Genomic DNA, 20213 nt, shown 5'->3' with positions numbered 1-20213 from the left:
GAAGATAAAGAAAATAACCAAGGCTTCCAACAAGTCAACAGAAGAGGAAGCTATAGAAACAAAGCACCAGCAAGGGGCAATGCCAATAGATATGTTAATAAGTTTGGGGCACTACTAGATGATGTTTTTGACTGATCTCTGCCTGAGGAGGAGGATGAATCAGAGGACAAGACCTCTTTCTCTCAAATGCCCAAGAAAGACCAAGAAATTAAGCATTCACTTCAACCTAATGTAGATAAAGTCCCCTCTCAATATGAACCTTTGTCCCCCCCTGAAAGCCCGATGGACAAGGCAAGAGGTACGTCTTCAAATTTTCACAGCTTAGATGATAAAAAGCTAGACATTCCAACTACTCATGATCCCTCACCAAATCCCAGGACGGAAGGCACCCATCAAACCAGACACCCTGAAGATGATCTCTTTTGTAAATATCTCCAAGAGCATGATAAGGTGGAGCTCAATAAATAATCCCAATCACTTGACTCATCCTAATAGAGCATAAGTATCTATGGTCAAGCATTCTAAAACCCATAAAAAATGAATCAATCTAATAATGGTTTCTCTTTGAATTGCAAAGGTTTGATAGACCCAGTTAAAGTTGTCAGGATTAAAAAAGTGGATGTTAGATTTACACCTGCAGGTTGATTTTATAAGTTAAAGCGAAGAATTTTCAGTTGGATTCCAATCTTCAAAAGATTAGTAGAAATCATAAGTGATTCCATAATAAGCATCTGTAGGTAAAGGGGGAGTTGTTGTTGGTGTAGATCTCTGACACATTAGCAGCTGATTACTTAGGTCCAAGTGGGGCCAAAGAACAATTGGGTTGCTGTTTTTCTCAAGGAACCTTTCAATTAAAATGTTGCGAGCCTTTATGTCTCAAATTCAATCTCTGAAGAACCAACATATGGTCTGAGCTTTGTTCACTCACGGATCCTCTCCTAATATTAGGAGATTTCAATATGGTCACTTCTTTGAATGATAGGTACAAAGCTGTAGGGCAGATCATTCAAGGTAAAGAAAATCAATGTAGGGATGATTTGTTTGACAGACTCACTTTGGTGGACTTATCTAAAAATTATGGCTTCACTTGGTCCAACAATCAGAAGGATAATTGTTTCAAAGCAGCGAGGTTAGACAGAATGTACATGATTGTAAATTTTCTCCAAGCTCATTGGTTGGTCAGTTGTAAATCTAACTCATCTTTACTTCTGTCAAACCAGTTTTTTGAATTGGATAAAGAAGAGCACTCTTTCAGAGTTGGTTGGCCTCGTCGAGACAGTTCTTTGTTTCAACTTGCTTCAGTTAAAGGCATAGTTAAAGAGATCTTGAAAAAGCTTTTACTCTACATAGTAATGCATTCACTGCTTGAGATGTAACCATAAAGCACACTCAAAAGGCACTTATTGAGTTCTAGAGAAAAGCTAAGGAAATTAGATCACATAGAAGAGTGATGATAAACAATCAAATATCATTGCTTGATATTAGCTCCATAACTGACCAGTCCTCCCTTGAGCTTAGCAATTTGAAGGAGCAACTTAGGAAGGAGGAGCTCCTAGAGGCCCAAGGTGTCCTTGCTTGGACTAAAAAAATTTTGACAAGCAAAATAGATAAGCCCAATAATCAAATGTTTGCTTTTCTAAAGAAGAAACAATGCAAGGATTTATCCCTATGTTGATTAATAACAATGGTAGGCATGTCACTTCCCACAAGGAGAATGTAGAAATTACCACAGAATGTTTTTTCAATATTTTCTCTGCTCTTCCCTTGACAAAAACAACATCACAAATGGTAGAGCTAAGCTTGCTCAAGTCAAAAACTAAAAACATGCCTATGAATTTGGCTAAACTGCTGGATCTACCGATCTCACAAGGAGAGATAAGAGAAATTATTGAAAATCTAAAACCTGGTAATCTCCTGGGATGGTGTGCCCAATGAATTTTACTATCTATATCAAGACTTTTTGGTTCCATACTTACTTTTGGTTTGGCAAGAAGCCTTGGTTGTAGGACTTCTTTCGCCTTCCATCAATGATGGACTTGCTAAACTAATACATAAAAATGGCTCAAGGGATGATCTGGCTAATTGGAGACCAATCACCTATTTGACTTTTGTGCATAAGATCTTCCCATTGTCCTTAGCTAGATGAGTCAACCCACTTATGGATCAATTTATTCTGGAAGAGCAGAATGGATTCATTAAGGGAAGGTTTATCCTTGAGAAATTATTTTATCCTTGATGCAATAATTTCTCTTTGGGAATGTGTGAAGTATGCAGAGGAATCCGAGTAGGAGTACATCTTTAGGTCCTTGTCGTGACAACATCATCCAATCTGGTTGCAAAGCTATTGAAGATGGACAGATTTTGAGTTTGCTTGGCATTCTAATGGGGTTTGCAATCATAGATGGAACTCGGTATTAGAGAGATTCAAGAAAAGGCTCTTTGATTGGCAGAATCATCAACTAACATCTCTGCAAGAGTGTTTGTATTGAATCACTACTTACTATCTTCTCTCATGGTTTTTTTTTGTCATGTTGGTCTCCTTCACAGTACCAATGGAACAAGGTATACACTATGGCAAGAAGAGTTTTATGGGGAGGCTCAAAAGAGGTTAACAAAATCCCCAAAGTCTCAAGGGATATTTTTTGTAGACCTAAGGAACTAGGAGGTTTAGGATTCTCAATCTTCAACACCTCTTAAACAAGTTGGCTAGCAAATGGCCTATGAGAGCTTCTTCTTCCTCTGATTTTTGGGTAGTCCTTATCACCAGGAAGGTCAACCAATTCCATCTCAAAGTATATAGAGCCTGGACTGGTCTCTTTTTGGCAGAAGTTTTAGGTTCTAATGCTAACTTCACCCTAGAGGGTCTCAGGTTGTTTGCAAATTTTGGAAAGCTTGGAATGTATATAAGAGTTGTTGGACTCCTCCGTCAGTATGGGAATTTTCTGCCCAATTATGGCTTCAGGATTCCATTTAGTTTGGCTACTTTGGTCAAGCTGAAGGCTGGCACATCTTAAAGCTGATATCAGGTGTTGGAAAGATGTGTACAAGGAAGGTAAATGGCTTACTATAGAAGAGATCTACTAGCATTACCAAATTTCTCAAAGGTGTGCTGCCTTGGTCTCATATAGATGTCAAAATTTCCAGGCCAAATTCTAGACTTGTGCCAAAGGGGTCTTCATGTTTTGTGCCTCAGATTTGTAGGAACATTTATGTGTCTAAGGCTTCAGTTGCCAGAATGGATCCACTTCTTATTAGAAAGCTTAGCCACAAATGGAAGCTATCCTGAAATGCAAAACAATGGGGGTATAGATTCAAGTGTATTTGGGCTTTCCCCCTTGCCATAAAGCATAGCTGTTTCCTTTGGTTAATCCTACACCAAGGAGTTTGATCAGGCGCTAAAGCTAAAGGAGTTGGAGTTTCAGATGGAATTTGTCCCAGGTGTAAGCTGCATGAAGAATCTTTAGTCCACCTCTTTGTGAATTTTAAATTCAAATAGGTGCTCAGGATTGAACTTTAGAAAGCTTGCAATGTTGATCTCTCCTTGCGCGATTGGAGATCTTTATTACTGGGAGATTCTAGTTTTATGGATGTGCCATTATGGACTTGCTGCTCAGGAATACTCTGGCATATATGGATGGAAAGGAATAAAGCTCTCTTTGGTCATGCTCATTTTGCATCAACTGTTTGATTGTCTATTAGTTTATTTGGAGTCATGAGAGAGATTTATTCTATGGTCTCTTTAGCTTCAAGTTTTGAGGTCAATAATAGATTTTATTAGAGCCGGGTCTCACTATGTACTAATAGAATTAGTGGGATTAATTTAATATTGATATATTGTGATCACTTATCCTTTCATTTGATTTAGTGGTACTTGGGAGACAGGCTCCTTGAAAATCGAAACACTACTAGTACTCAACTTTTTCTTTGTATTAAGAGCCTCACTAGAGTACTAACCAATCAAAATTCAATCTTTGCTCCCTATTTTCTCTCTGGATGCGCACGTTCTTACTTCCATACCAAGGATAGAGAGTTATGCTCAAATGTTACTTCTCTTAGTGTTATTGTGACCACTCCACACTCTCTAATATTTTTATTATCACTAGTAAAACGGTGCCGCCTTCGGCGGCGGCATGGCCTCTCTTACCCTCAAACCCCTTGCTTCCACTGCCTATTCAGAGAGGGTTTTGGACCACTGGCCAAAGTTATGAGATCAGACATGCCTTGGGCTATGTTTATTGGAGCTGCGTAGACATAGGGAGAGCCTCTTGAGGAGACTAGACAATAGGAGACACTCACAGACGGAGATCACTGATTTCCTCGGACTACATATGCGGCATTTAGATGAGCAGGCATCACAACAGACTTCAGAGTCCACGTGTACTATAGATACACTGACTCACAATGCCACTGAGCTTGGGAGATCCAAATGCCTACGACTGTGAGGGTCATCGAGACATCGATGGAAGCTGCATCAGAGGGTCCGGATTGTTTTGGCATGACATGGGAGACGTCCAATTAGAGTACTCAGGACATTGATGAGCTTCACCAAAGACCGATGTTGGATATTGTAGGATAGGATCTCGATTTCAACATCTTAGCCTTTCATTTCATCCCATTTCATTTCGTTCCATTTCACTTTAGCTTAGTCATTTTCAGTTTTTTAGTCTTTTACACAGACATTGTATCAGATTCACAATTTGTAAACTCTTTTGTCTCATAGGTCACTTTGGCCTTTTAAAGACGTTAATATATCATATCATTTCATTTCTCTCTCTCTCTCTCTCTCTCTCTCTCTCTCTCTCTCTCTCTCTCTCTCTCTCTCTCTCTCTCTCTCTCTCTCTCTCTCTCTCTCTCTCTCTCTCTCGTCCTTCTGTCGTCGGGTTGCATAGCTCACTCCTCCGATAGAGGAGCTGTCGACGCGTGGATAGATCTCTCTCAAGGGATCTCTAGTATGTGTGTGTGTGTGTGTGTGTGTGTGTGTGTGTGTGTGTCTTTCTCTCTTTCTCTCAATTCCCACTTGAAGAACAGGTCTAGAGCTCAACACTTTTTGGATAGATATTTGAGGTCTCTTTGGATAGTTCCTATGGCATTAAGAATTTCTTATTAAAAAGGGCTCTCTATTCTCTCTCTCTCTCTCTCTCTCTCTCTCCAAATGATGATGCATAATCTTTCAGAAACCTTCAGGCTCCCCCACTCTCCTCTTTTCTAATAAGTGTGCCCTTAATTACTTCCTAGTAGTTGTTAACGCTCCCATAAAAATTATAGAGTTCATTATCCCGTGCTACAGCTGTGCTAATGCTGCCATGAAGATGAGAGAGAGAGAGAGAGAGAAGAAGAAGAAGAAGAATGCAATTTTAATGTCGTAGGAAACTATCCACAGAGAGAGAGAGAGAGAGAGAGAGAGAGAGAGAGAGAGAGAGAGAGAGAGAGAGAGAGAGAGAGAGAGAGAGAGAGAGCCAAGCTCTGTCGTTGGTCAAATGTGCAGGAAAAAGAAGAAGAAGATCTCCCTTCATCATGGAAGGAAATTAATTTTGCTCGTAAAATGATGGCATGGAGAGAGAGAGAGAGAGAGAGAGAGTGCGCCAAGCTCTGTCGTTGGTCAAATGTGCAGGAAAAAGAAGAAGAAGATCTCCCTTCATCATGGAAGGAAATTAATTTTGCTCGTAAAATGATGGCATGGAGAGAGAGAGAGAGAGAGAGAGAGAGAGAGAGAGAGAGAGAGAGAGAGAGAGAGAGAGAGAGAGAGAGAGAGAGAGAGAGAGAGAGAGAGAGAGAGAGAGAGAGAGAGAGAGAGGCAAAAGCAGACTTTCATGCTCGCTAGAACTACTCTGCTTGTAGGGCTTGCTATAGCATTGCCATCGCCTGGTCATGATGCTTGTATTGTTGCTCGACGGCCTCCGATTGCTATTGCTCAAAGGGCTCTGAGCTCGACTGGGAAATGTATTTTTCTAGCCCTGGGCCCCCGAGCCGCCTCTCTCTCTCTCTCTCTCTCTCTCTCTGGCTCTCTTTTTTTCACTACGGTCTCAACACGTCTCTCCCTCTCTCTGTCTACCTGTGAACACTGGGGTTACAAAGTACACCATCGGACGAAGCTCCTTGCGCCACGTGGCCAAGGAGGCAGTCGAAATTTGTGGAAATTCCCAAAATACCCGTCAAATGTCAAAAATTTCTAATTTATCTATTTTGGTTGGATTGTTCGAGATTTTCTAATCTCCTTTTGTTTTCGATAACTGAGATCCGTTTTTGAGTGCTTAGCATGAACTCTCTGTCGCTCTCCCTATTGTGTGTGTCTATCAAGAGTTCCTCTCTCTCTCTCTCTCTCTCTCTCTCTCTCTCTCTCTCTAGTGTTATTAATGACCTGACACCCACGTGCCTCGCAGCCTTTGCAATCTCTCCAACTGTTGAGGCTGCGCTCTCGAGGACTTTAATGAGGCTGCGCTCCAGTTGGAGGATTTTGAGGCTGTGAGTAGTTGGACTATTGGAGGCTCCTAGTTAGTCTCTCTCTCTCTCTCTCTCTCTCTCTCTCTCTCTCTCTCTCTCTCTCTCATGGACTTGACTAAATACATCACATCAGTGCTCGAAAAAACTTTTTTTCAAGCTCGCTAGAACTACTCTGCTTGTAGGGCTTGCTATAGCATCGCCATCGCCTGGTCATGATGCTTGTATTGCTGCTCGACGGCCTCCGATTGCTGTTGCTCGAAGGGCTCTGAGCTCGACTGGGAAATGTATTTTTCTAACCCTGGGCCCCTGAGCTGCCTCTCTCTCTCTCTCTCTGGCTCTCTTTTTTTCACGACGGTCTCAACACGTCTCTCCCTCTCTCGGTCTACCTGTGAACACCGGGCTTACATAGTACACCATCGGACGAGCTCCTTGTGCCACGTGGCCAAGGAGGCAGTCGAAATTTGTGGAAATTCCCAAAATACCCGTCAAATGTCAAAAATTTCTAATTTATCTATTTTGGTCGGATTGTTCAAGATTTTCTAATCTCCTTTCCTTTTCGATAACTGAGATCCGTTTTTGAGTGCTTAGCATGATCTCTTTGTCGCTCTCCCTATTGTGTGTGTCTATCAAGAGTTCCTCTCTCTCTCTCTCTCTCTCTCTCTCTCTCTCTCTCTCTCCAGTGTTATTAATGACCTGACATCTGCGTGCCTCGCAGCCTTTGCAATCTCTCCAACTGTTGAGGTTGCGCTCTCGAGGACTTTAATGAGGCTACGCTCCAGTTGGAGGATTTTGAAGCTGTGAGTAGTTGGAGCAGTGTCAACATAGTATTGTGCCGTTTCCAATTTCAAAAATGTCGGTTGAGAGCAGGGGGAAAAAGGAGAAATTCCGTCCCCAAATAGAGAAAAATAGTGTAAAAACCCAAAAAATACCCTTAATTTTCTAAAATTTCCTCTTTTGCAAAATGAAGGAAAGAAAATTTGTATGCTTGGAAAAATGATTTTTCGAGGCTCCTACTTAGTCTCTCTCTCTCTCTCTCTCTCTCTCTCTCTCTCTCTCTCTTTCATGGACTTGACTAAATACATCACGTCAGTGCTCGAAAAACCTTTTTTCCAAAAACTTGGCAAACCTAGTTTGAATTGTTTAAAAGCCTTCAAGTCTCAAGAACGACCAGTTACATGGTTACGTGTGTCTGTGAGAGAGAGAGAGATAGATCCAAAGCTCACTGCCATCGAAACGTGTTACGTCATGACATTTTGGAACTTGGTATTCGTATTGGTGGCAGTTTTCGGCGGCAAACCTTAACTCTCTCTCTCGCACTCACTGGACTGCAGAGAGCATGCGACAATGCATTCCAATTCTCTCTCTCTCTCTCTCTCTCTCTCTCTCTCTCCCCGCAGTCTTCACGCTGGCAGCCTAGCAGCAGTCTGTCTCTCTCTCTCTCTGCGTTCGAACTTCGAAGTCGGCAGGCTATGTCTCTCTCTCTCTCTTCTCGCAGACTTCGCGCTGGCAGCACTCTCTCTCTCTCTCTCTCTCTCTCTGTTCGCAATCGTCAGGTTGTGTCGCTGTGTGGCCGGGTATTGCAAGGCGCACATACCGGAACGCATTCCTGATTCTCGGGAGAAGCAGAAGCCGCCATGTGGCAAGGGGGGGGCCGAATTTGCTCCCCATTTATCTATTAGTATTAGTATAGATAGATTAGGGACTCGGCTCTTAGAGTGGGTAGCGATGAAAGAAGTGGGCCAACAATGGGTGCTTAAGCTTTTCAACGTGCTCATTTCATTTTTCTTTTTTTGAATCTCGGCCAAAGATCCCAACGGCATAAAATTGTGCTGTGATTAAGTGAGTGCGAAAGTGAGTGCGCGTGGATAGTTGAAGGGAGGAATGGTGCACTCTTCTGCTGCTTTCGAGGAGTACTTCCAGCACACCATCTCTCACACCCTCCAACTCTCGGTTTCGCCCACCTTCCTCTTGGCCAAGCTAGCCCAGGTTGAGGATTCTAAGTACGCTCTGGAAGCTACTGTGCTCTCTCTTCAGCTCCGCCTCCTCGATCTTGAAGAGCGCCTCAACAAATTCAAGGTGCATCTTTCTGCTGTATGTGCGCATTCTTGTGTCCGCAAGACTGGTTTTACTTGTATTTTCTGTGCTTGAGTGCCTGTGTATACGCGGGCGTGTGAATGCGTGCACATATTGGGCGGATACTAAGCTCGTTCCTTAAAGAACCTGCTTTTCCAAGGCTTACCTTGTTCGACTGTATGCACGTGCCGTCCATCTCTGCATCTTTGCAATATTTATCGTAATCGCATGAATGCAAGCACGGTTGCACATTGCTCTTACCAAGTAAGAATGTGCATATACTTGACAAGCCTTGCTCTCTTTTGCAAATCCTTGCATACCCTTATCAAGCCTTGTGCTTCCTTGCTTCCTATCTTTAGGAATTTTTGATTTTTTCCGTGTAATCATATTTCAGCAATCAGATGAAAGGTTTTTGAGCTTGGTTCCCCTCTCTCTCTCTCTCTCTCTCTCTCAGTATTGAGCTCCATCTTTGCAGGATGAGGCTTCGATGAATGCTTGTGCTCTTCGGAAACAGGTGGAGGAGAATCAGAAACAGGTGATGGAGAATCAAAGGCTTCAAGGGCAGTTAAATGAGGTCTCGCAACGCTGTATTTGGCTGGAAGAGGAATGCTCTCTCTATCACAATGACAGAGAATTGTTTCAGGGGGTTGCCGAAGAGGCTGAAGATAGAGCATGTAGGGCAGAAGAGCGATGCGATGAGGCAGAGAGTAAAATGGAGAAAATTCTTGCAGAATTAAACGAGCTCAAACACATAAAGGTACACTGCTTGGACTTTCTTTAGATTTTGCAGTTCATGGCGTGAAGACTACAAGTCTTAACAATCAAGAGTCAGAAAAGAGGTGATAAAAGATACACTTAGTACAAGCAGGGTCTCAATCAATGCTCAGCAGCCTTGTGGCTGGCCACCTCAACAATGCATATTGAGCACATGATCAGGTGAAGCAGTTGTGGCTGGAGAGAATTGAGAAGAAGATGATGCCAGCAGTAAAGGCTAAGGCAGGAAACATTGAGAGTGGACAGTCATGAGAGGTTGTTGACGACAGTGTAGTCTAAGGCATAGCTTACCTCGGCCTCAGCCCAGCCAAAATGGGTACTTCAAATCAGCAATTGCCCATGTATCTGTTGGTTGGAAGGCCTTCAGCATAAATGTGCTCATGACAAGAGAAGAAAGAATTGGAAAGAGAAATAGAGAACCCATTCCACTGTTATTTTGTATCTCTAACCACGGTTCCCTTTACTTATTGCAGTCTAATTTCTCCTAGTTACCTTGTATAAGGTTGTGTTTTTAAATATAGATCACACACTCGCACGCGCACGCAGGGAGGGGGGGACGGAGGGAGGGAGAGAGAAGGGGGGGGGGGGTTGCTGTCTTTCACTCTCTTACATGTGCACGTGACATTATTAATTGTTGGCAAAGTGAGTTGTCTTTATTACTTTATAAGATTTTATGTATTTTTTACTGCTTGTAGAATGAACATGCTCAGCAGAAGGAGGAGTTGGACAGAGTGGGGTCCAAGGTGCTACACTTAGAGGCTACAAATGCCGAGTAAGTTTCTTTTCTTAGAAATTCAAATCTGGAATATAGATATTGTGTTCTTTCAAGGTAAATTGAATATAGATAGTATTCTTTTTAGGTAAATTGAATATAGATAGTATTATTTTCAAGGTAAATTACATGGGGGTCCTTATGTGCTGGCTTGCTGCAGTCTGCAGGCAGAGCTTTCAAAGATCGAACGGAACTTGGCTCAATCATCTGATTTCCAAAGGGCTTCTGAAATTTCTACATTTTCGGTGAGTGTATCTCCTTTTCTTTTTCTTAGAACACATTTTCCAAGGAGAAACTGTTGGAGAATGGCAAGATAAATTTGTTACGGTTGGAGTGCGGGCTACAAACGGTCTGTGGATGTTCCATTCTCTATGGATTAACCTTATGATAGTTAATTCGGGTCATTTATTCTAGACCTCAATACACAAATGAGATAAAGGGCTCTTAGTGGTCTAGATCTTTCTTGGTCGGTTTGTCCAAATAGGCTTTGCACAAGGAGATTTGCGACTCTGTATTTGTAGGTATCAACATGGGCAGCGGGTTTTTACTTTCCCTTGAAGAGAGGGGTTGAGAGAATGCAATAAAGATGGGTAGAGGGAGAGAGAAAGAGAGAGAAGAGAAGAGCAACACCTGGTGGGGTCCCAACCAACCCTCTCAAGGGGCCCCCACACCGTTACCGATGTGGTATTTGCTTTAGAGTGCGTAAATGGAATGTACACACAATGCAATACCTCAATGCAGACTCTATTGACTCGATGATGACAATCGCCACGGTAACTCCTCAGAAAGAGGCACCTCCGGGACTGATTTGATGCACCTTTAGATCCTTCTCGATGTGGGATTGAGGATGGCCACCAAGGGGAGATCTGGTGCTGATTTGTGCTTCCGATGTGAAAGGAATGAAGGGCTGAGAGCTGGCTGCAAAAACGCAGATCTGCGACAGAAAACGCAGCAGGTCTCTGGCGTAGAGCAGGGCTGAATACACAGATCTTGTTGTCGGCGATGATGGGCATCAATGGAGCACTCGATGCCCGCGAGGGAATGGCCGAGGGGAGGCTCGATGGGCTGCTGAAGTACCGGACCGCAACGGTAAACACGCGCAAGCAGAGTTGAGTTGCTTTCCTACGAGGAAAAGGGCTGAAAACTGAAAACGCTGAGGCTGATCTGCTGCTAGGGCTGGCGATGGGCTGAAATCTGCAAACACTGGACTTCCTTGACAAAACACCACGGTTGATCTGGGTATGCAAAAATGTTGGGCTGATCTTCAACCTTCTGCTAGTGCTTGCTCATCTGAATGAAAACGCTGGCCTCTCTATCCCCTTTATAGGTGAAATGTGCAGGTTATAAACTTATCAAGGCCTAGGTAGGGCAACTGTCCACTAGATAACTCAACAAATAAATCAATAAATTGATTTATTAAAAATTGAGCCAAGGGGGCCCAGATTGGGTGAAACTGTCGCACATCCACCCACGCGGGAATCCGATCCACGCAGGGAATGGCTTGTTGGATTCCTCTAACCTAGAACTACATGCATGTCATGCCAGATGCCCACCGTAGTGTAATAACATCTGTCAAATGTGTGTACAAACCATTTATGCAAAAGAGGGTTTCAAAATTGGAAAACCTAATCTAATGGACTTGTCTGGACATGCAGATCTTGCAAACGTGTTCACAAAATTGCGGGTACTAATCTTCTTAGGATTCTAGACATCCCTATCTAGGAAGAAGGGGAAAATTGGCTCTGGAAGTTGATGAAGCATATCCACGTGGCACACAGAGCCATGTGCACATGACGCTGACATGGCGTTTCCCCATTTCAATCCTTAAAAAATTTGGCGTTTTTATTTTCGTTTCTGTTTTCGCGTTTCCGTTTCCCATTTAAGGCTTAACACTTGTAGATATTTTAACGTACTCTAGAACGATTTTATGGAGCAGTAAGAAGCAGCTTAGAGTTGCGTTATCCTCGAAGATCAAATACGACCTATGGGACAAAAAATACGTGTGATGTACTCTGTATGGTAGAGTTGCTTCATCCTCAAAGGTCAAATATGCCTTGTGGGACCAAAGTTACGTGTGATGTACTTTGTATGGGGTTGATAAGCGATTCCTGATGCTGGAGGATCGGGGTGATGAGAATTGCAATGAGTGTCTGGGAGAGGAAAGTGTGTAGGTCTTATGCATGGCTGGAAGTGTGAGGAAAGCAAGTTTGGGTGTGAGCAAATGCTGAGCACTCTAGTAGTGTGTGGTACTCATAGTCTCGAACTTGCAATGAGCATAATGTGCATAGTCGATGTGGCTCTTCTCCATTGCCCTCGCACCCCATCTCACATGGAAGGGAGTGGGGAGCTAAACCGAATGGTTGCAATAGTGCATATTGTCGACAAGGGGATATGCTCAAGCACACAAGGTCGAGTATGGTTTCTATTTTGGCAAAGAACACGAGTTTGTAGTTGGGGGCAATATGGATGGTGTAATGTATGAAGCACAATTTCTTGGGCATTGTCGCTAGCATCACCAGCACCCCCTATTCTCTTTCTTCGAATTAGGTGAGCTTTGGTAAGCATCAACAAGTCGAGTAATATTTTGAGAGAGCTTGTAGAGCCGGGTATGCTCAAAATTTTGATTGGGCTCATTTCGGCCTTTGTTTCCAGTACAAGCAGTACTATGCATGCAATTTCGTTCTTTTGTCAGTGCGATTTTCTGCAGGTTGTGCTACATAGCCCGTATTGGTCCTATTTCGTTTTTTCTCTTTCGAAGCAGTTTTCATATCAGATGTAGTCACTTGCCATGGTTTTGGCATCTCAAGTGAACTGCCCAATGTGATTCCATTATTTATTTTGGCTTTTAGGTACTTATTTTACTTAATTATGAAGTCTGGGTAGGGAAATTTACTAAGTTCTCTATATATGCAACCCCTTGCCTCCATTGTATATACATTCAATTATTCATTGACAAGGTTGATTGGTTCAGGAGACTCTCTCTCTCTCTCTCTCTCTCTCTCTCTCTCTCTCTCTCTCTCTCTCTCTCTCTCTCTCTCCCCCCCTCCGTCTCCTCTTGGCCTCTACGCTTCGGCATTGTCGACTTTGACATGGTATAAGAGCTGTGTGCTCCACGATCTTGGGCGAGCAAGGCGTTATGTGTGGAGAGGAGATTCACTGCGAAGAGAACCCGTGAAGAGGTTTCACCCCCTCCCTTGTTGTCGACAGCAATTTCCCCTGCCTTTGTCTCTTGTATTTTAAAACGTTGGCCAATCGGAGCACCTCCAACTACTCGGTGCCTCTCCAGTGCTAAAAGTTAGGCCATTGTAGCCAACGTTTCAAAACGCCAGTGCTGGTGACCCCCTTGTGATGGCATTGCAGTCCCCCACTCTCGATAGCGTTTAAAGACGTTGCTACGGCAGTGAATCTTCCTCCCCATCTCTCCCTCCTTGCTTCAGGCGGCTCTAGGCAACCTTGTCCCCGCTAGCATTGGGAAACACCGGTCAGTGTGCAAACGACTCCCCCAATCTTCAACAGCACTCTGAAACGCCGGCCATATTGGAGTCCACTTCCCTCCTTAGGTGCTGCGACAACGTTTTTGAAACGCCGGAGCTACAAGGAGAGGAGCTTGGTACCCAACCACGAGAAACTCCCATTTTGGCACCGCTATAGGATGAATAGGCCAAGAGAGGGCATTGAGGGAGTTTTTATTGGCTTGGTGAAGTGAAAAGAGAGACTTGAGCAGCATGGATCGGCCTTTGGAAGACGACTTGCAAGAGCCCATAAAGGGGTGGTGCTGAGCCTTGAGAAGCAGCTTGGAAGTAAAGGAGATTGGAGCTCCAGAGAGGGTAAATTTGTGAGCGGCTTGGGAGTTGTTGTGGCCAACCTCTTGGAGTGCGAGAAGGATACACATTTTCCAGATCTTCGAACTTCAAAATGGCCTCCCCTTGCTTAAGCGCTCGCAACGACAACTACCAAAATCAACTATTGGCTATAGATAGCAGATCAACCATCTAGTTAGCGGCCTATGCATTGACATAGTTCTCAAGGAAACCAAAAAATTGTTTGGCTCGAGATTTTGAAGCCAAAAGCAAATGGTTGAGTTCGCTAGAGGACAGAGGCAAAGGCAAGCTTGACAAAGGATGGCAGTACCAGTACTCAGTTAGCTGACTCGGTACCTACGAGGTCCAACAACCATTGTTATAAATGTGACAAGACGCTTTGTTGCCGGTACCTACGAGGTCCGACAACCATTGTTATGAATGTGACAAGACGCTTTGTTTGGCTCGGGAGTGTGAAGCCAAAGACAAAAGTAGGAACTCACGTGAAGCAAAGGCAAAGGCAAGGTGAATAGAGATTACGGTAATAAAGATTTGACAGAGGAGATCGGCATGGGACACGTGACAGCGGCCACAATGGCCCTGATGTCAGATTTCTAGTCAAAGCGCAGTTGCTGCCACTAGCTTCAGCCAGAGAGAGGCTTGTTAGTGGCAGAGGGGCAAACAATGCTCCGTATAATTAATTTGGACCCTTGTGGTGGAGCTCAAGTTATTGGTGTTTGAACCCGTAGGTCGGAGTTCAAGGCACGTGTATCTAGCATGGAACCAATCAGATGTATCTAAAACACTATGGATGAGTGCACCAATCGATTGTTGGTAGCCGGATTATGGACAGGATGTGTTCCAACAGTTCATTATCTTCGAGAGATGGAGCGTCAACGATTGATCGGCGACGCAACAAAGATGATGCTTAATTTTGCCAAGGACCCGAAAATGGCAAAATATATGAGCAAGAACTCTTTGGAGGAGGTGCACACGCAGTGGCAGAAAACCACAACACCACCCCCAAAACCCGCTCTCAAGAAACCTCCTACTTCCAAGAAGTATACAGAGAAAGAATTAGAAGAGGTGGTTGATGCACGAATTGCTCAGCTTTTTGACGCGTAGAACAAAGCTAAAAAGCATGGCAAAAAGCAGAAGAAAGGCGCTGACTTCCCGGGTTATTTGGGTCGTCAGTCTACTTTTGAAAAAGCAAGAAAGCAGAAGAAGCATGTTTGATTTGAAGGAGTACCCAGTTCTTCTTCTTCTTCTTTTTCCTTAGACAGTTCTTCTAGCTCATCTGACTTGAGCGAAGAAGACCGAAAACGCAAAAAGCGAAGCAAAAAGAAACGCTTCGGAAAGGGCAAGAAAAAGACAAAGAAGTCTAAATCTCGCCCCGTGAGTGACAGTTCTACAGAGGACTCGTCTACAGACAGTTCAGACTCTGACGATAACAACTTTTATGCAAAGAAGAAGAATTTTTATAAAGCCAACCAGTATGACTTTTTGGAAGACAAAAGCAAGAAAGTCCGAGAGTTTAAGGAAGGTGGACAGTCAATTAAATTTGACACGTTTTTTGGTTATAGAGATGCTTCGAAGGCTTTGTCTTTTGTACAACAATTTGACATCGCTTTCGCGGGAGGGTGTTACTGAGAGCACTCTAAGATTCGTACAGCTGCCTCTTATTTTAAGGGGAATGCTCGAACTTGGTGGTCCACGCTTCTATTAAGCAAGACTGTGTCAATTAAATGGCTGAAATTCAAGAGGCTCTTTATTTCTTCTTGGTTGACTCGAGAGTATGAACCATAGTCACAAGGGACGCATCCCGAGGAGTGGGGACGGGGGATGGGGTTGAAATGGATTTTTAGTGTAAAAAAGAGGGCGGGACGGCAAGTGGGGATGGAAAAGTGGGGACGGGAAGCCCAAAAATGGGCGTCCCCTGTGACTATGGTATGAACGCGCTATATGACTGTTTGGAACCATCTTCGGATGACCAAGAAGGATACAGTGGACGCTTATTGCGAGAGATTCTGGAGCTCTTTTCTACCCGCCTCTTCATTTACGAAGATCTCGTTCAAGGAATAGATTGAGCGGTTTACCTTGGGTCTATCTACATAGATCCGAGATCAGTGCTTGGAACAGAAGTCAACTTCCGTTCAGGAGTTGACGAGTCATGCGAAACGGGGTTTTGCCATTCACTTTGGCAGTTTGACCTTCCCCACCGATGAGATCATGACACAAAGAGCCAAACAGACTTCGACAAATGAAAGTAGAAAGAGGAAGAGCAACCCAGAAAAGAAAGATGCACGACCCAAGCTTACTCCTCAGGAGCGAGCTCGCTACATTAGGGAAGGGAAGTGCTTTGGATGCGAGGAAACTAGACATATCTCCGCGAAGTGCCCTAAAAAGGCACAGAAAGAATAGAATGACAAGGACGACTAAAGGCGTCATAGTTCGAGAGCAGCCGAGGAATGTGGAAGAAAAGGCAAGATGAAAACATGACAAGATGAAAACATGACTGGTTTCAGATTGCGTGGGTATCGATCCCAGCACGGTGGACGAGAGTACAGAACTTTGCCGAGCTTGGGGCAAAGTGAAAGACCAAGAAGCCCTGATCTTCTTTGATGGAGGAGCCAAGGCCAACTTCATATCACCGGAATTGGCGGCGCGGCTTGAGATCACTCCCGATCGGATGGGACCACTTGCGGCACCCGACAGGGACGTAGCCATTACACCTGTCATTGGCAAACTTCGGTTGCATTGTTAGGGGTATTTGGGGCATGATGACTTCTACATAATGCATTTGGAAGGTTGTGATGTCCTCTTGGGAATTCCCTGGTACCACAAGAACAACGCCGTGCTCGATTATAGGGCGAGGAAAGCGACTTGACCACAGAGAAGGGCAGAACCATTGTACTTGGTATTAAACTTAAGGGCGAGTCTGTCCCTATTGTATCGGCTTCGGCCATTTCAAAGTTAATGAAATCTAGTCTGTTTGTTTACTCGATCTTTTTGAAAGAGTTAGTGATGAGGATAGGACAAATATGTATGAACTTGATAAGAACGCTAAGATTTTCTCCACTCTCATGCCGATTGCTTCTCAGAGGGCCTGCCAGGCGAGTTACCACCCCCTTGTCCTGAAGATCATACCATTGATCTGATACCTGGAAGCACACCACCGAACCGGCCATCTTACCGTGTGAGCCGAGCATAGAACAAAGAGATAATGAACCAAGTGAAAGACCTCTTGGAAAAGGGTCTTGTCCAGCCTAGTACTTCACCGTATTGCTCTCCAGTGTTGTTGGTTTTGAAGAAAGACGGATCTTGGAGAATGTGCATCGATTATAGAGCTCTCAACAAAATCACCATCTAGAACAGATTCCTGATTCCTAGGATTGATGATATACTCGACAGATTACAGGGATCCTCGTGTTTTAGCATGATTGATTTGAAGAGTGGATATCATCAGATTCGAATCGCGTCGGGAAACGTCTACAAGATAGCCTTTTGGACGACTTTTGGGTTATTTGAGTTTTTGGTGATGCCTTTTGGCCTAACCAGTGCTCCTGTGCCTTTTAACCGAATGATGGACAAGATTTTTCGAGAGTACAGGCTATTTGTTGGCACTTTCTTTGACGATATCATTGTTTTCTCCAAGAATGAGGCAGAACATAGAGATCATTTGCTTCAAGTGTTTCAGGCATTACGAGATCACAAGTTAGTGATTAATGCAAAGAAAAGTGAATTTTTCCTACCAGAGATACACTTTTTGGGACACATTGTGTCAGCAGCAGGAGTGCAAATGGATCCGGCCAAGATAGAGACTATCCGTGATTGGCCCGATTTGAAGAATGTCCATGAAGCTAGAAGCTTCTTGGGATTGTGTTCGTACTACAAGCGGTTCATTTGAAAGTTTGCAGAGGTTGCTTCCCCTTTGTATATCTTGACACAGAAAGGAGTCCCTTTCTCTTGGGGACCACAGAGGTGAATGCGTTTCAGATTTCGAAAAAGAAATTGACTACGGGACCAGTTTTGACTTTGCCGGACTTGCAAAAGTCCTTCGAAGTATGTTGTGATGCTTGTGGTCGTATTCTGGGTGCGGTCTTAATGCAAGAAGGCCATGTCATTGCTTATGAGAGCCGATTGTTCTCAAGGCCAGAATTGACAGCACAAATTTATGAGAAAGAGCTTTTGGTGGTTATCCATGCTCTTACTCAGTAGCGGCATTACCTACTCGGAGCGGATTTTACTGTCTTTACAAACCATCAAAGTTTACACTACTTCTTGTCATAGAAGCAGCTAGCGAAAAAACAGATGTTGTGGGCGAACATCTTGTCACAGTTTCACTTCCAGATTGTCCATGTTCAGGGACAGAAGAATTTGGTGGCAGATGTTTTGTCTTGGAAGCCGTTGGTTCTAGCTATTTCCGCGATACATCATAGGAGCTTCGAGGATATGGTCGACTAGTATGCCACAGATCCAGATTTTGCAGATGTTTTCACACGGATACGGGATGGGGAGACAATAGCGGGATATTCCATTTGGGATGGCTACTTGATGAGGAAAACCATGTTGTGCGTTACACAGCCGTTGAGGGAAAAGGTTATGACTGAATGCCACTGTCCACCTTTTACGGGTCACCGTGGCATTGCTACCACCATGAAAGGGGTAGAGAGATATTTCTTTTGGCCGAGACTCAGGAAGGATGTGGACGAGTTTGTGTGCTGGTGCTTGGTATGCCAAAAGGTCAAGTTTGACAGGCATAAAGCACATGGATTGTTACAGCCTTTGCCCATACCCACCCGCCCATGGGAAAGTATTGCAATGGATTTCATTTTTGATCTCCAGAGAACACAGAGTGGTCACGATGGTATGTGGACTGTTATTGATAGATTTAGCAAGCAGGCTCATTTCATTCGAGTGAAGAAAACAGTCAAGCCGGATCACTTAGCGAGACTGTATGTGGCCCAAATTTTCAGATTACATCGCATGCTTGAGACGATTGTCTCTGACAGGGACCCCATATTTACGAGTTTGTTTTGGAAGGCAATTTGGGAGAACATTGGGACGCGGTTGCAGTTCTCGTCATCTTTCCACCCGCAGACTGACGGGCAATCTGAGATTGCCAATTCAGTGGTTTTAGATTTGTTGAAGTCTTATATCTCGTGAGAGAGACTGATTTTGCACTACATTGTGACTATGGTGTGTGGGTGAGTAGTGGGTGCAACTGATCATAGCTTTAATGGAATTAACTTTACGGAGTCAAACTGGACACATGGCGGCTCCAGAGCGATTTCCCAGACGCATCAGTTGGCAGGTGCGCCCATTTTTGAGAGGGGCTGATTTTGCACTACGTTGTGACTATAGTGTGTGGGTGAGTAGTGGGTGGGTGCAACTGATCACAACTTTAAAGTTTAATGGAAAGGTTGCCTTCTCCCTTGTCTTATGCAACGCGATGACTTGCTCTCGCGTATCTCTCTCCCCCCTTTGGCACATATGGAAATGCCCCACTAGATGGGCTACTCAGTTGACCATGTATGTTCCAAGGGATTATGCGCGTTTGCCAAGGCAAGAGCCTTCTGAACAGGAACCGGATTAGCTAATTGCGAATCCCTCACAGGTACGCACAGGTCCATCGCGAAGGATTGCAAAATGGGAGAGTTTTCTCGCGTGAAAACTGGTCCGTTTCAAAGGGGAACTGTTCCATTGCGTGCAGAAGCACATGAGACATGCGTAGACGTATTCGCTCCTCTTGAAACGGTCCAAAACAGAGAATTACAGCCTGTTGTGTTTTTTTTGCAGGTTTAGGGTTTCTCACCTAAATTGCAGGGAATCGCTAGGGGAGCCTCAAAAAGGCCTTGGGATGCGTGTATAGGGCTGTAGACACCTAACAGTGGCAAAACAGAAAATTACAGCACGCTGAAACTGACCTGCAACTCACTGTAAAGCTTCCAAAATGCGGGGAAAAGTGTCCTAGGCGTGTACTTTTGACTTGCAGGGATTTTGTGCCGTTATGATGACGTAATTGGGTCAAAAACAGGCCTGCGATTACAGCCATGGACAGGTCCAGATAGCTTGGTGGAAAGTGATCGGATCGTTTCTTTGCATTAAGAATAAAGAAATACTGAAAGGGGCGCCAGTCTTTGGGGCCAACAGGTGTCGGTGTCTGCTTGGTAGCGGTTTAGCTTCCAAGCAGTGTGTGTTTGAAGTGTCAAATCCTGTTATAGGTTTTTATTTGCAAAGTTTCTCTGTGTCCTAAAGTCTAAAAGTGTCAATTCCCGTTATAGGTTTTATTTGCTAAGTTTTTCTTGTGTCCTAAAGTCTAAAGTAAAGTTTTGGGTGAAAGCCAAAGTCTA

General features: G+C 44.0%; 1 protein-coding gene across 1 annotated transcript in view; it reads left to right on the top strand.

The window, feature by feature from the left end:
- The first annotated feature begins 8275 nt into the window (after window positions 1-8275).
- LOC147438917 (uncharacterized) overlaps window positions 8276-20213 on the top strand; it is a 55037-nt gene continuing 43099 nt past the window's right edge. Inside the window, exons 1-4 of the mRNA XM_086484217.1 lie at window positions 8276-8517; window positions 8990-9271; window positions 9984-10060; window positions 10221-10305. Of these exons, the coding sequence (XP_086340343.1) occupies window positions 8323-8517; window positions 8990-9271; window positions 9984-10060; window positions 10221-10305 (639 nt within the window). The 5' untranslated portion in view covers window positions 8276-8322. The remainder of the gene's footprint in view (window positions 8518-8989; window positions 9272-9983; window positions 10061-10220; window positions 10306-20213) is intronic.

Source organism: Adiantum capillus-veneris, chromosome 16 (assembly GCF_014529385.1).
Source record: "Adiantum capillus-veneris isolate H3 chromosome 16, ASM1452938v2, whole genome shotgun sequence".
NCBI lineage: Eukaryota > Viridiplantae > Streptophyta > Polypodiopsida > Polypodiales > Pteridaceae > Adiantum > Adiantum capillus-veneris.
Note: the sequence above shows the minus strand (reverse complement) of the source record. Positions and strands in the feature narration are given on the sequence as shown.